This window comes from Lontra canadensis, unplaced genomic scaffold (genome assembly GCF_010015895.1).
Source record: "Lontra canadensis isolate GAN:19392208 unplaced genomic scaffold, GSC_riverotter_1.0 scaffold20, whole genome shotgun sequence".
In the NCBI taxonomy this organism is placed as follows: Eukaryota; Metazoa; Chordata; class Mammalia; order Carnivora; family Mustelidae; genus Lontra; species Lontra canadensis.
Genome location: NW_022631014.1, coordinates 9467834 through 9483746, shown reverse-complemented (window position 1 = coordinate 9483746; position 15913 = coordinate 9467834). Strand labels below are relative to the sequence as shown.

The 15913-nt window shown below is 40.1% G+C and overlaps 1 protein-coding gene across 4 annotated transcripts in view; it reads left to right on the top strand.

The window, feature by feature from the left end:
• The window catches only part of NEK10 (NIMA related kinase 10), a 215596-nt gene that overhangs the window by 186965 nt on the left and 12718 nt on the right, over window positions 1–15913 (top strand). For all 4 annotated transcript variants that reach the window (XM_032861000.1, XM_032860999.1, XM_032860998.1 and 1 more), the window contains one exon: window positions 8484–8594. In XM_032861000.1, the coding sequence (XP_032716891.1) occupies window positions 8484–8594 (111 nt within the window). The remainder of the gene's footprint in view (window positions 1–8483; window positions 8595–15913) is intronic.

Genomic DNA, 15913 nt, shown 5'->3' with positions numbered 1-15913 from the left:
TGAAAGGGGACAGAGCTGGGTTCTGAACAGCTTCACTACAGGAAAGAAAGAAAAGGAGTGCCCACTCACTAATCTTGAGGATGCTGGGTTAACACTAGAACATCTCAGAGAAATGAAAACACAAGGTCTGAGATTATTGACTCTTAGGCACTGAGGATGCAATCAGTTAGGAAATGGCTATTAATAATTTACAGAAATCTATCTAGTATTTATCTAATAATTTACAGAAAGCTATCTGATAAGCAAACTGAATGTTCATTTATCAAAGTTGACCAAAGTCCTATTGTTAATAAGAAAAGAAATTTTTGTGGATGAATGTGTAAGCATTTGGACAAGAAAGTAGCAAGTATTTTGAAGCTTAAGATTGCACATTCTTATGCCATTCATTCATTCATTCATTCCTTTGACATAAAATTATTAGGTGCCTATGATTAGGTGCTACTGTTCCATGCACTTGAAACATATCAAAGAGTGAAACATATAAACATTTCCTCAGTCTAAGATCCAGAGAGCCAATCTGGCGATTCTGTCAGTTGCCAGTTATGGCAATTCCAATTATACATTCAAGTACTAGAGGGAAATTCCACCAGGTCTGTGGACCAGCTGGGTCCACTGTAAGTCATACTGGGCTATTACACTTAACCTCCCCCCAAAAGCAAACAAACGAACAAAAGATACATGCCATTTGGTGTGCCACAATGGCATTATCAGACTGTAGCAATTGGTGCTAGTTTACAACCAGTGTCCAGTTCTCTGAAAGCCTGTGTATTTCCTTCTCCCCAGTGAACAGTCACTCTGATAAATGGCTGCACGTCTCTCTGGGCAAGGCTTGAAGGAAAATTTACAGTGTATACTTAACAGCAGTGTTTCAGGGCCCTTCCTAAAGGGGTCCCAGCTTTCCCACTAATCAAGGGCTTTGGGTCTTTGAATTGGCTGAAGTCTAGAAACTATATGAGAGTCTGTCACTCTCCACTGTGGCAACAGCAACAAAGCAGTTTGTTTTTTTGTTTGTTTTTTGGTTTTGGGGTGTTTTTCTTATTTGTTTTGTTTTTTGGTGGTTTGTTTTTGTTTTTGTTTTCGTTTTGTCTACCAGGCCTAGTGTTTCTTTTCTGTTGTTTAGATTAAGGAATAATCTAGTAAACCGACCACCTGTTTCCTTCCCAGGAACACCCTCGTCAGTTAACCACAACCAAAGAAATCTATGGGCCAAGGCATTCTAATTAACAGTACATCTCTTTCACCCTTTATGGTAAATGCCAAGTTTGTCGCTGGTGGTTAAGTGCTGTCATCTGGCTTTTGCTCCTCTGGGGTCACATGATCCTCATCAGAATCCTGTAGTTTCCATGTTGTCCCTAGCCTACAAAGGAAAGCAACCACAGTAGTTTTTAAGGAATCGGGGCTCCTCTCTCTAATGTATTTCTCACTGCCTAATGACAGGAGTAGCTTCTCAGCGTTCTTGTTGAACGTAATTGGGAAGTGAGTGTGCAGGTCACATATGGCAAATCTACCCCAACATTCCTATCTCTAGGCCTTTGAATTCCCCCCTCCACATACGAGGGAAGCTCTGCATTTTATCCCTATTAAATGTAGGCCACCACTGAGTTCAAGTTGTAGGACACCAACCAGTCAAGCAGTTACCTTCAGCTGCAGGACTAATACATGACATCTGAACTCTGTAGTAAGAGCACTCATATGAATGAATTCAACCTGATCTAGTGCTATATTTCATTCCCCTTGGCCTAAAACCCTGAGAGCCTACTACACATGTTCTCTGGGTTGCTGCTGATATATAAGAACAAAGTCTTGCATTTCTTTTGATGGATAAGCAATTTCCTCTTGGAATCATATTGAGTCATGACCCTAGTAATGGACTTGAGCCTCATTGTTGGGGACCTTATAAGGTCCTTTTTAAGGTATCACTCCTCATCTGTCCCAGATGTGTTTGGTGTAAAGTTTTCAAGCAAAAAAGTTTTGATATCTCAGACACAAAGTGACAAGCTACTTCTGCTGGCAATGATAGCTCTGAGTGACTTGAATTTCAGGATTGTTACTTTTATCTGAATCCAGCAAAATGTCCCTATTTCAAGTTTCAGGATCCCATTCTTTTCCTAACTTTCACATGAGAAACTTGTCATAGTGTGCATTTAACTGACATTGTAATTTAGCAACCTGCCCAATTAAATTCGTATTTGATTATCAGCCTTATCAGTGCTGGGGTAGCAAGAAATAACAGGTCCTTTTATAGCTATCATGGAATTTCTTTGGGTCTTAGCCTCTGATTTGAACCAAGAGTTAGAGGACCCAGGCTTATCATTTTTTTAAGTGCTTGGATGCACTTTGAAGAATGCCTCCCTAACTCAGTCCTTGTAGTCTTCATACTGCCTAGCAGTCAAGTGTGGCAGCCATGTGTACTTGCAGGGCACTTGATTCAGTTGGCTCTTTATCATGGTGACACCCTGATTGATTGTGATGCCACTGCGTGCCATGGGTTACCCGCATACTCTGTCCTATGGCAAAACTCAGTACCGACTCACTTCCTGGGAACCATCAAACCAATTCCCAAATCCCATCTGTATTGGTCCTTCTCCTGGGACCTTCCTGGAACAGCTCTGTATCAGTGAGGGTCCAGTTTGGAGACGGAAACTACATGGTAATTTCAACAGGGAAGATTTAATATAAAAAATTGCTTAAGATTATTAATAACATCAGGGTATTATTTAAAAAGGAGGGGAAAAGGAAAAATCTGAAGAATGTAGGAAGAGCAGACAAGGAAGTCACTACTTATAAGGCTGACGCAAAGATCATCCAAGAAAGGAACAAAATAAAAGAGGACAACCCCATCCCAGGCTGAGGTCCAGACCTTATTGGAAAGATCTGAGAAATCCAGTGAGGTGCTGTGCTAGAGAAACTTGCAAGGAAGTCTTCCTCTGGGGGACTGGGGCAAGTCATCCATGGTGAGTTGTCTTGCTGTGGAACTTGCTGGAAATCAGCACATGAGGCTTGGACTGGGAAACGCCCTCTATGGGACCAGAGGAGGCTGTCCAATGGTAGGTGCTGCGCCGTGGAACATTCTGGGTAGCTGCCTGCAAGATTGGTGCCACTGAAGTTGCTTGGGAGTGAGCACCGCGTGGGTGTTCCCATTCCAGCTAACCACTCAGGGCAGCAGGACTGAGGCACAAGCCTCTTACTCCTCCAGCATCCCTCCAGTGCTCTCTCCCAAGGGAGCTGAACATCTTATTGAGGGAGAAATTCCAGTATCACGTGCAGGGCACTGAAGGGTGGATTTGGAGCTGAGAAGCAACCCCATGGGCAGCTGGCACACTTAGCCTAGTGGGCTAGGCAAGGGACTCCCTTCTTTGGGACCTACTCACTTTTGAGTTCTCACTGCTTTCCTTTGCCCTTTTCCCTTTTTCCCTAGTCTGGCTCTTATTTATCACATTTCCCCCCAAATTGGGCATTCTTTTCAATCACCATGAAGACTAGCCTTTTGAGACTCCAGAGTCTGAAATTGATTACTTTTTCCTCCATTTTCTGCTGTCAGCCTTTCCCTTAGGCAATCCCACTGAATTGTCTACCTGATTAAATGAAAGAGGGTATAGGGGTCCACGGCAACGTGAGGGGATATGGGAAATTGTTTAATAAAGCAAAACATAATCTGCTATACCTCTGTTGAGTAAAGGTATTATATTCAAAAACGCATTTCCATTTAAAAGCTGATGTAGAAATATGGGGAAGCATTCTTAACCTTAGTGTCATGGAAATAGCTTTAAATAGCTTATTGGTTACTCAATGCTTAAGTACTAAATTGAGAGAAAATAGGCTTTGAAATTTAAATATAGTTTCCATATGCCTGTCTTGCTAATTTTTATATAATAAAAAACTTTTTAATGGATGTATTCCATTTCTTTATTGGATTTCAAAATATGTTAAAGCAAGAATGAAATGATTATAAATATCTTATTATTATGCTCTCACACTACCAGCATAACAAATGATTTAATATTTTTTGGCAAGATGGCATTCCTTGCTACAAGCTCAGACGTAACCATTGTGGTTTTTTTAAAATGTATTTCCAGAATACTTGAAGGTTTATGACATTGCAAATAGTAAGGAATGTTTCCCCTTTGGGGAACTTTAATTTACAATACTAACCCAAGTCAATGTGCCTTTCAAATAAAGGAGATAAAAACAAGTCAAAACATTATACTATTGAATTTACTATAGGTTAAAGACCAAGATCAGTTTTCTGTGTCTGCTAATTACAAAGAAAAACTGCTGAACGTAAACCTGGATCAATAAATAAACAGGCAAACAAACAACTTTTCTGGTCTGCATGTTTATTTCCAAGTCGGACTCCCTTGCAGACTTCTGCTGTGATAACTGCCCTGAGTCGCAGGGCCAGGTCCCTCCTGACAACCGCAGATAACCTTACAGAGGAAACTGCTTCCTTTTGGCCGGTGGTGGCCTTTCCCATCCAGTTTCCATGGAGACAGATCTTGGAAATCATCTAAAAGCAACTATTTTAAAAGGCAGGATGTTAAAATCCTTACGCTGTCAAAACAGATTTGACATCTGTTTTTATCAAAACTGAGATTGTAATCTTAGGACAGCCAGCTGAGAATGAAATCAGTGGTTCATTTCCATTGCTGGAAACCAAAAATCGATCTTTGGGCACATAAGGTGACCAACGTATACATATGTCACATTTTGGTCCGAGTCTTTGTGTATGATTGCTTAGGTAGAACCCATGCAGCCAGCTGAAGGTCTGGATTTAATTCTGTACTTACGGTTTGATTGCTTTGTTAAAGAAATGCTTTGAAAATCAACATATGGCAACTTTTAAAAATTAAACAGCTGTCTCCTAGAGGACAGATAGAGAGTTTACATGGATCTGCTTTGGACTGCCATCTTAACACTCTCAGCTGTTGCCAACAAAACAAAAAAATGTGGTCTGGAACAGCAATGTACTTCCCCCCGATGCAGTTATGCTAGCTACTGTCATCAGTGAAACAGACTGGTTTTTTCAGCAGTAGTGATAGATGAAACTAGAACCATCCTTACTTTCTCTTATCTGGGTCTCCTGGCTACTAATGGCAGGGGGTACAGATTAAACAGAATTGAGGGTAAACCCATGTATCTAAGTGCAGTCGTGTTTTTGGAGTTTGCAAATTCTAAAGGAAAGCTTACGTTTTGTCTATTTATTTTGATAATAATCTTTGAGTATTTATTTTTAGCATTTACAGAAATCTCCTCTTAAGAAGCAACATATCAAAATAGTTTGTTTTTGTAATAAGATATTATTTAAGTCACTTCAAATGGCAAAATCTCACCTATTGAGGGTCTGCTAACATATTCTTGGAGATACTAGAGAGTGTGTTTTTAGAAAGTATCTGAATATAATGCAAGTTCAAGAAACTCTAGTATAGAACACAGAGATCAGAATTCATTTTTTTCCTGTTGTGACTTTGTTTGGTGTGGTAAAAACAAACAAAAAATAAGCTCTTAGATGGATGGTGAGAGACTCACCTTTTCTAGAATCAGTTTCTTGATCGGTAATATTCGGGTAGTTTATGGGGCTATTGTGTTAAAAGAGATAAAGTATGTGAAGTATTTATAAAGTATTAAACGGTAGTAATGCTATAGTGGTGTATTTGCTCTAGGATAATAGTTGTGTTAAAAGACATACTACATCAGAAAATATCTTTGCAGGTTGCATAATGTTTTTAAACTCTGATTTCCTTACCTATAGACTAGTACCTGCTTTATAAGTTTATTGTGGGGAGAAAAGTGACATAATACACATAAAGGAGTGATCATAGTAACTGGCACATAAAATCACAGGTATTAATATTCTGTTCTTAGTGTAATTGTCCTTAAATATAATATAGTAACATAGTTACATTTTCTGCAATTGAACTATGCATGAGTCATCATTCTGTGTAAAATTTTAAATTCTTCCATGAAAATTTTAAAGATGGATGCTGTGTATAGTGACAATTTTTCCAGTAAGATAAAATAGCTTTCTAATACTGCCCTGTGTATGAATCTTTAGTTCACTGTTAACTTATTCAAGAAAGCTTTTATGAGCATTAATTCAAGCAATCAGGAGCAATAAAAATGACTTGAAGTTAACGAGAGGTTTATCAAGTTAAATAAATAGCAAGGATTTTTAGAATATTTGAATTCGTAATCTCATACTGATAGCTGCCAGTGTTGGGGTAAGTCACTTTGGAAGGAAACTGAGGACCCACTGGTCTTCACGCCTTCAAAGTTTGCTGTGCAGACAATTGGGGTATCAGAGGCTCGCTTCTGCCTCTCTCCTTGGCAATTAGAATCATGCAAGGCAACAACTAGACGGTCCTGGGCCAACACTGCCCTCTGGTGTTTGATTTTGGGAAGTGGCAACTTCCAGTGTCAAACACTAGGGAATTACCAAATCCCAAAAGGTTATCTCCAGGCTCTTCTCTCATCCCTTCTCCACTCTAACCAATTCCTTTGCTAGGAAAGTGTGCAAAGAACCCTTCTCTTCATTGTCTGGTCCTCCTCTTAGGTTAACCTCATTTAACTTTTGCTAATCTCTCATGCACACATATATCATGTATACTCATTTTCTTTCTCATCTGTCTTCTGACAATTTGCTCATTAATGCCAAGAAATCTCTCTCTGTCTCTCTCCCTCTCTCCACATTTCTTTATTTCCCTTTTCATTTAATGTAAAGTGACAGCAATAATTATGACTATTTGCTGGAGATAGGGAGGGTGATTACATCTGAAGCAAGGTACAAGAATGCTATAGTATTGACATAAAAAGAGCTCAGCAGAGATTCAGTGCTGTCAATTTACAGAACCTTTAAGTATAATAAAGGGCTTCAGACCCTCCAGTAGAGTCTTGGTTCCTCTGTTCTTAAACCTGCTTTGACTCAAACAGAGTCAAAGGACTGACTAGGATTATAGATGCATTGTAAAAGCACATTTCAATTATGTTGTTTCTCTGCTTATAGCATTACAGTGCTTATTAATGTGTCCCATATTCTATTGTGTTTAGACTGATGAACAGTTTTTCTTTGGCTATAAAATCAGGTGTTGTAAGCCCCCATTGACCCTATTCATTTCTCTAGTACCTTTTATACATTCCCCTGCTTCATGAAACTTCAATGAATAGACATTTCTTGTATTAACCAGGATATGGAAAGTTATATTATACTAACAAGCCCCGAAATCTCTTTGCTTGATACAATAGAGGTTTATGTCTCACTTAACTAAAGTTAGGTTGGCCCTCCTCCTTGTGGCTATGCCATCTGAAATGGGTGGAATCCAAGCTCCTTGCCCAGGGTGGACAGGGATGGAGGGAAACATACTGGCTTTGCATTTCCTCATCCTCAGAATGACACATATAATTCTCATTGGCCCAAAGTAGTCACAGGGCACCAAACCTAAGCTATAAGAGAGTGTTAGAAAAATGGAGTGGGGGTGGATAAATGATTGTCACTAACATGTTGCTCTTTCTTTTGATGTAAACTTTGAATTATATTCTTTTTTTTTTTTTAATTTGTTCATTTGATTTGTTTGGTTTTGCTTTTACTCTTAAGAGCGCCTACTACCACGTTTTCCTTCCCACTTAGCCATCTTTGTTCTTAGTGATTCTTTTTCGTCTCCTTCCAGGTCCTCTCCATATTTTAAACAAACCAGACATTATTTCCACTCTGAAACCCCTTGTCATTCTGACCCTATTTCTTTGCTCTCTTACCCTTCTCCCAAACTTTACTTCATCCCTCTGTGCTTTCCAGGATCTTTGGTTTCCTTGTCTAAATTCAACTGCAAAGCACTACAAAATCAATTTTTGAAATCCCCAGTTTCATCCAATCACCATATTTTCTAAGATTTTAAGAGGGACTTCCTACTAAGTTATTAAATCCAGCTCATCCTGGCCCAGCCCCAATGTATGCTCATTCATTTTCTTCTTCTTGACAAAACTGGTCCCTATAATCCAATTTCCCTCTATGTGAATATTCAGGAGCATCGACTGATAGACACAGTACTACGTAGTAATGCAGATATGTACTTCCTGTTCTAAAGTATCAGATCCATCAGGACAAATGCCTTGCTTCCCTTGTTTAGCAAAATTCTGGGCATGACATAAGCACTAAACATCTGCTAGAATGCATCTCTCCTTGTGAAGTCTCTTTTACCAAATTCAGTTTATAGGTGCAATGTTGTTGTTATGTGAAAATAATACCAATAAAATGAAAGAACAATAGGATAAATAGAAGCAGCCTTTTGAAAGAGAGATGAGTAACGTATTCCTTCTGGATTATGGAATGAAACAATATCATACCTCATCATGCTATTTGAAGTAGAATTTTTATTCTTTTTTAGTCCTGTTGAATTAATGTTGTTACACTGACCCTCAGTGAATGCTTCCTGGGAGTCATCTGTGCAGTGTTAACAATTTGCTTATAATAATTGTTTTCTCATTGTATGCAGCTTCCTCCAGCTTTGCACCACAATTTGAAAAGAAGGGTTATAGAGAGATTCAAGAAATCCCTCTTCAGCCAGCAGAGTAACCCTTGCAATTTGAAATCTGAAATTAAAAAGGTACAGTATTCAACACCTAGGAGTTCTTCTCTGGCTAACAAAAACATGTCAGAAAAGCTAAATTTTATACCTTCTCTGCTTTGTACTTTAAACTCTATCCTCTATTAAAGGATGTTATCATTGTTTTACTCCTTTCAAGCTGCTATAAAAAAGACACCATAAACTGGGGAGTTTATAAACCACAGAGGTTGCTCACAGTTCTGGAAGCTGGAAGTTCAATATCAAGGTGCCAGCATAGTCAGGTTTGGTACAAGCCCTCTTTCCAGTTACAGACTTGTGACTTCTGTCCCCGCTTGGCAAAGGAGGCAAGGAAACTGTCTGGGGCCTCTTCAAAGAGCACTTTTTGTAAGAGCACTCCAGGGCTCTGTCCTATGGCCTAATTACCTTGCAATGACCCTGTCTCCCAATACAATCACCTGGGGGGTTAGGTTTCAGCATAGGAATTTAAGGGGATGAGAACATAAGCACTGCTTATGGTATGAAATTGAGGATGTCTTTGCTTCTGATTTTCTCACCTTTATTTCTGTGGCCATCACCTCAGAAGCTTAATAGGAAGTTCTTTCGGTGTGATTACTTGTTTTCCTAAGAATGAATGTCTTTAAATATCTTTAATCAAAAATATAATTTAGCCTTTTTAAAGAGAATTCTATCCCACTATTTTATTAGAACGTTCTCCAACAAGCCTCTAAATTGAGCTGTGCTACTCTGGACAAGTCGTTTAACCATCTGAAGCTGTGATTTTGATCACCTATGAGAGTGGAATGAACCACTATTGACCGTTGAACAACATGGGGATTAGGCACTGATCCCCTGCTCCTGCACAGCTGAAAGTCTTTATATATATATATATTATATATATATATATATTATATATATATATATAATATATATATATATATTCATTTTAGAGAGAAAGAGACCATTAGCACATGCAAGTGAGGGAGGAGCAGAGGGAGAGAATCTCAAGCAAATCCCCCTGAGTGTGGAGACAGCCTTGGGGCTTGATCTCATTACATAAGATCATAACCTAGGCCACAACCAAAAGTCAGATGCTTAACCGACTGAGCCAGCCAGGTTCCCTGAAAATCCGTGTATAACTTTTGACTCCCTAAAACCTTAACTAAATGCTCGGTATTCACCAGAAGTCTTGCCAATAGCATAACCAGAGGATTGACACACATTTTGTATGTTATATATTATATACTGTATTCTTACAATAAAGTGAGCTAGAAATAAGAAATATTAAGAAAATCATAAGAAGGAGAAAATACATTTACAGTACTATACTATAAGAAGTCCACATATAAGGGGCGCCTGGGTGGCTCAGTGGGTTAAAGCCTCTGCCTTCGGCTCAGGTCATGATCTCAGGGTCCTGGGATTGAGCCCCGCATCGGGCTCTCTGCTCAGCGGGGAGCCTGCTTCCTCCTCTCTCTCTCTGCCTGCCTCTCTGCATACTTGTGATCTCTGTCAAATAAATAAATTTAAAAAAAAAAAGTCCACATATAAGTGGACCCATGCAGTTCAAACCTATGTTGTTTAAGAGCCAACTGTATTTTTAAGCTTCTTTCCATCTTCGATATTCTATAATCTCCTAGACCTCGGGTGTTAGTAAATATTTCTGTTCACATACACAAAATCGAAATCACAGAGAAGTTAAATCAACCAGACAGAAGGAAAATTATTTATCTCTATTTAGCACAACTTGATGACAGGAAACCCCTTTGTCCTGGCTGGCAGCCATTTCCATACATCCTTTGGAGGTGGTCACAACCTCCCCTTCTCCTGTCCCAGAAAGACTTGAGGCCCAAGCAGTTTGGGCCTGCTCCCATTTTAATTTATCTGTCTTTATCTATCTATCTATCTATCTATCTATCATCTATCTATTTGTCTGTCTATCATCTGTTTTATCATCTTCTTAAACTTTGAAACAGTCACATGGCCAATGAACTTTTTTCTTTTTAAAGTTTCTCCTTTCCTGGATCCAGTCTTAAGCATAAATATACTCCTTATTCAGGCAGTACGATGGACTCTTTGGTAAGAAATGCAAACAGTGTGTTTGCTCTGTTGCCTTCCCTCTCTGGTGTCTGCAACTACACAAACTGGAGATGGGAAAAGAGATAACAGTGGCAGGTAAACAAAACAGAAACCTATCTCATCAGAGATGAAAGAGCACAATTCCTTTCACGGGCTGTGTCGGCAAATCAAGCCCAGAAACAAAGCTCGAGGAGCTCAAAACAAGTGGATGAGATTGCGGATATTTGTTTTATGATATTTACATATTGTACCGTGAGTACCAATAAATATATTTTAGGAAGACAGAGGCTCAAATCTCCCATGAAAATATTACATGTTGCTAGGTTTTAATATTCTTATTAAAATGATATGCAGAATAATCCAGTTTGTACACAAATTTATTTTAATAGAAATCCCAGCTTTAAGAGATGGAAGTGCCCACAGCAGGCTGTCTGATGCACAGAGGTGCCTCCAACTCTTCCCCAATGCTGTGATTTTCCACCCATGCACGTCCTTAAAACAGATCACTTGCTCTTTTGTTACTGAGGTGTACTGGTTTGCATCCTTCCCTTGCTGTGTTTCTTGTCTCTCCTGATAGAAAAAAGATTCTCTTTCGTTAAAATGGCTCCGCCTGCCTTGGTGGCCTTCCCCTGTACAGTGGCAGCCTCTCTCAGAGCACTTACCTTCTGTCCTTGGTTTGGGGAATGAAAATGGATTAATGAGGTGGTAGAGGGTGTTCAGGGAGCCTGGGTGAGGGAATCTAAGGGGGCATAGATTTAGCCTTCTTTTCAGCGTCGTTTAGAGGCAGTTTAAATTCTCCTGTGAGGAATGCTATGGTCCCCTTCTCTGATAATTACAAGCTGTGGTGGTTCATACCATCATGGTGTTTACCCTCCTGATCGTGGAGGCAGGCCTCCTCTTCTATGCGGAAACTGATCTTCTGCCTGGAATATTAACATGCTTCCTATTCTCCACCACTGAACTGAGAGGCCAGCTCCTCCATAAAAATCTCCCTTGATTTTCCCTGTTCAGAATTAATCTCCCCTTTCTCTGTGCTTCAGGCACTTTTTCCTGTATTGTTGTGGGTTTTTAAAAAATTTTTAATGTTTTTTTAAAGATTTTATTTATTTATTTGACAGAGAGAGACAGGGTGATAGAGGAAACACAAGCAGTGGGAGTGGGAGAGGGAGAAGAAGGCTTCCCGCTGAGCAGGGAGCCCAAAGCAGGGCTCGATCCCAGGACCCTGGGATCATGACCTGAGCCGAAGGCAGATGCCCAACAACTGAGCCACCCAGGAGTCCCTCATACTGTTGTGTTTTAAATAGCTTTTTATCTAGCTTACATTTTTGTTGCCCCCAAAATCAGTGGGGGTGTTATATTCATCTTTGATTACCTGCAGTCTTGCACGGTGCTTGGCACATGATAGAGCTCAGTGTATGATGGTCGAATACAGAATATATTCTATGTTGACAAATAAATTCTGTGTAATATAGTCTATATTGGGTCTCTTCTTTATTGATGTATATAACATATTATATGACATACATTGACATATACCATATTTATATATTTTTATATGGATATAAAAAGAAGCCCTCCTGCCCTCATTTAAACACAAATGAGAAGAGTCTGTGGCCTCTGTTTTTCTCCCTTTTTGGTCTAATCTTTTGTTCTTGACAATTTTTGTTTAGAAATGGATTTTTATCCCCTGTATAATCTTGGTGGAGTGGCCAGTTAGCCTTTTTGAATAATAGTCACCCACCCCAGGGCCGTGGAAGAAGCAAGCAGTGATAGTTCATAAAATGCACTTGATTTCCACCTTCCCCTCTGAAACTTGTCCTGAGATCCAGGGAGCCCATGTCTCCGGTTTGAGGAATCATTATGGGGTGATTGTGCCTTCTGATGAATGGCCCGAGACCCAGCAGGATATACAGAAGAGTGAAAGAATAGAAAAGCCGTTTCCTAAGAAACTAAGCTCTTTATTTATGACTTACCTAAGCTGATCTTCTGTCCAATCTGCTCAACCTTGGCTAAAAATTGTGAGTGGAATAAAATTGTATAGTGTTTTGGGAAACTAGGATTTTCGTCATGGGAGAGAGGAGAAACAGAAACAAGATGGAATATATTAATTCAAATTAGAATTGGAGATCCCAGTATGAATGAGTATGAATTCATGATAAATCTTTTTTTAAAATGCACGTATATCCTAATATTTTCTCTAAGTTGTCTTGAAACTAAACAAGCAGCAGTGAGCTAGCTCCCTTAGCACTCATGCCTCCTCGGAGGTACAGCTGACTGCTGATAGAGTTAGAGCAGGGACTAAATTAGGTGGAATGTCTTGACATAATAGATCGTGTAGTGAGGATGCCATCAAGGATTACTGAGGATGTGTCAAAAGGACTCAGGCACCAACTTAAAGAGGCTCCCACTGGCTAGCTATTGGATAATTAGAGCATCAATAAGAATAATGACTGCAATGGATTGAAAGAATTAACTGAAGTTTAAATCTAAGAGTTCATGACAGAAAAAGAAAAATCCTTCATTGGTTTCCTTTGGAGGATGCTAAGTAACCAACTCTTTACTTTGAAAATTATTTACAAAAGGAACGAATCAAGCATTTATTGTGCCATTGCCTTATGAATTCTATCCCAGGGTAACTAAATTGATGAAGGGGAAATTTCTTATTAAAGTAGTCCTTCAGCTAATAAGAACTAGAGGAATAAAAAAATGTTGCCGTTCTGCAGCCTCTAATGGAATGATGGATCTAGACATCATCCCAGTGGCTTGCTAATGTCCCCAAAAAGGGGCAGTCAGACGTTATATGGCTCCTGATGGATGTGCAGTACCATCCATGAAGTATATTTGCTAAAGGCTTGGATCTGCATCCGAGGAAGCCTCCAAATATGGTTTTTGGAAATAAAGTCACTGGAACATGACCACACGCCCTCCCTCACATATTGTCTGTGGTCACATTCACCACCACGTAGGCACAGTTGAGTGGCCATGACACAGACTACATGGCCTGTAAATCTGTCAGTATTGCCTATCTCACCCTTTACCAAAGAAATTTACCAGCCCCTGCTCTACCTCAAGCTACGCACGCGTAGCAGAGACATGGGACGAGAGAACATGTGAAATGACACCATGGAGATAAGCAGGAAATCCAGACTAGGGAATCGTACAGGAAAAATGACCCTTGTTCTTATATAAAGAAACTGCAAGGAAAGAAGAGCACTTTTCTTTGGTTCCTAATCTGTACTTCAACTCAGATCAGCAAGGTCAAGCTTACCTGATTCAGGAGCTGGCAGTCTCTAATTCCCAACTCCAGGTTTCCGGCTCTTTTCCAGTTAGCAGATTGCTCCTCTCTTCATGCTTTAATTAATGTCTCTTGATGCACATAATAATTATGCCTTATATTTACCTAGCCCTTGTCAGGGCCCCATGGAGGCATCATAAATCAGCAGTGCCCAGCACGAACCTGTTTGGACCGAGTGGAGAAGCTCCTAGAACAGGGCTCTCCCGCCCAGCAGGGTCAGGCCATTGTTCATTTTCTCCCTGGATACCACCTTCAGTGTCTGAATGGAGGTCCTGGGAAGAGGAGCTCATGGTTGGAAATAGCACAGGACAGTGGTTTGCCAGTCTTTGCTAAGTTATGGAATTCTTCGCTAAACATGATCTTTGGTGGAAATGTAAACAGCAGGGCAGCAAGGCTGCTTCTGCGGGAAGTAGGGTTGAGGGCAGGGATGCGATGTGCATCCCATGGACATGATGATGGACCATCCTGTGAAGGCACCATGCATATGTGTGCGTGGGCACTTCCATATCAGAGAAAAGGGAATATAAATACTGGACATGTCTGTTAACAAAGTGGCCTAAAGAAACCTCATAAAAAAGAACAAAAAGGAGCTGTAGGTTAGAAAAGATGAAAAATAAGACAATATATTATGTCTTAACATATTATAACTAAGTTGAAGAGGACAGCAAAACCTAAAGGAAAAAAAGGTCAGAGGACTGATGAGGGCCGTGTGATGTGACACGTTAAAAACTTTATCCCTTCTAGCCCCTAATTTCATTTATGCTGTTTCATTTCTTTTCTACGTCAGCTGATTAGATGCCACATAATTGGTGTAGTTGTTCTGCAGCAAAGATAACCTTATTTTATGATATGGGAGAGAAGATATAGTTTGGGGAATTTAATGAAGATTACAGTTTGTGTTTCTCTTTTAGGTTTGGCCTAAAAAGTACTAGAATCTCAATAGAACAATGAAGTGCTAAAATTGCTTAATACTTGCTCAAAATCAGTTGAGTGAGTTTTGGGGGGGGTAGTAACAGTGATACAGTCTGTTCTCTTTAATATTTGCTTGGCTTTGTTTCAAAAGTGTGTACAGTCATTGGCTCTTTTGAACTGTAGATGTTTATTCAGAGCAGGAGAACCCTTTCATGTCAGCTCAGAAAGAGGGTCTTAAGCATTCTTCCAAAGAGAACATATATGCCAAAGATGGGAGTACCCCTCTAAGCTGAATGTTTGAGAGGCAAGAGAGGGCCCACATGGCACTGGCCCAGGACTGCTGGACCACCTCGGGGCCTCTGCCCGCCATAGGGGCTGCTCTGAACCATTCTGTGGTAGCATCCATAGTCAGCCTACGGGGTGAGCCTTTTCTTGCCTATCTGGTGTGTCCAGAATTGGGCTCACCACCTTCTTTTTCCTTCCTACATCTGCATCGCTATCACTGGAGAAATGTTTTCCTTTTGCTCAATCTTTAAACCTTGCAGTCATGTTCAGCCTCTCCATGTTATTTCTTTTGTCCCATAGGTCATTAACACCTGCACTGTCTTCCTGTAGGCAGTTTTGCTCGCCCTTTGATGTTAAAGCCCTGGGTTATAGCCCTAGTTCTGCCACTTACCAGCTATGACCCTTGAGCAAATTCCATTTCAATGTCCCTATCTGTAAACCGGAGATAATGCTTACCTTAGAGGTAGTTGTTGGAACCAAACAGAACATCTGATGTGTCTGGAATGTTTAAGGACTCAGTAAGTGGCTGTAGGAGCTACTGGTGTTATTAGAGGAGAGTATTCGATCTTCCTCTTGGCTACCACCTGGTTCAACGTCTAAATGCTTCTCTGGGCAACTTCTTGGCTGACTTCCCTGTTCTCCAATCCATCTTTCCAGACCAAGTTTCTAAACATACCAGCTGTTGTTGTTCTTTTTTTTAAGCATACCAAAAAACCTTGTAAGCCTCCAGTTTCCTGCCTCACCGTCTAAACACTGGCACCTGGCGTTCTAGGCCCCCATTATGTGCAGGAGC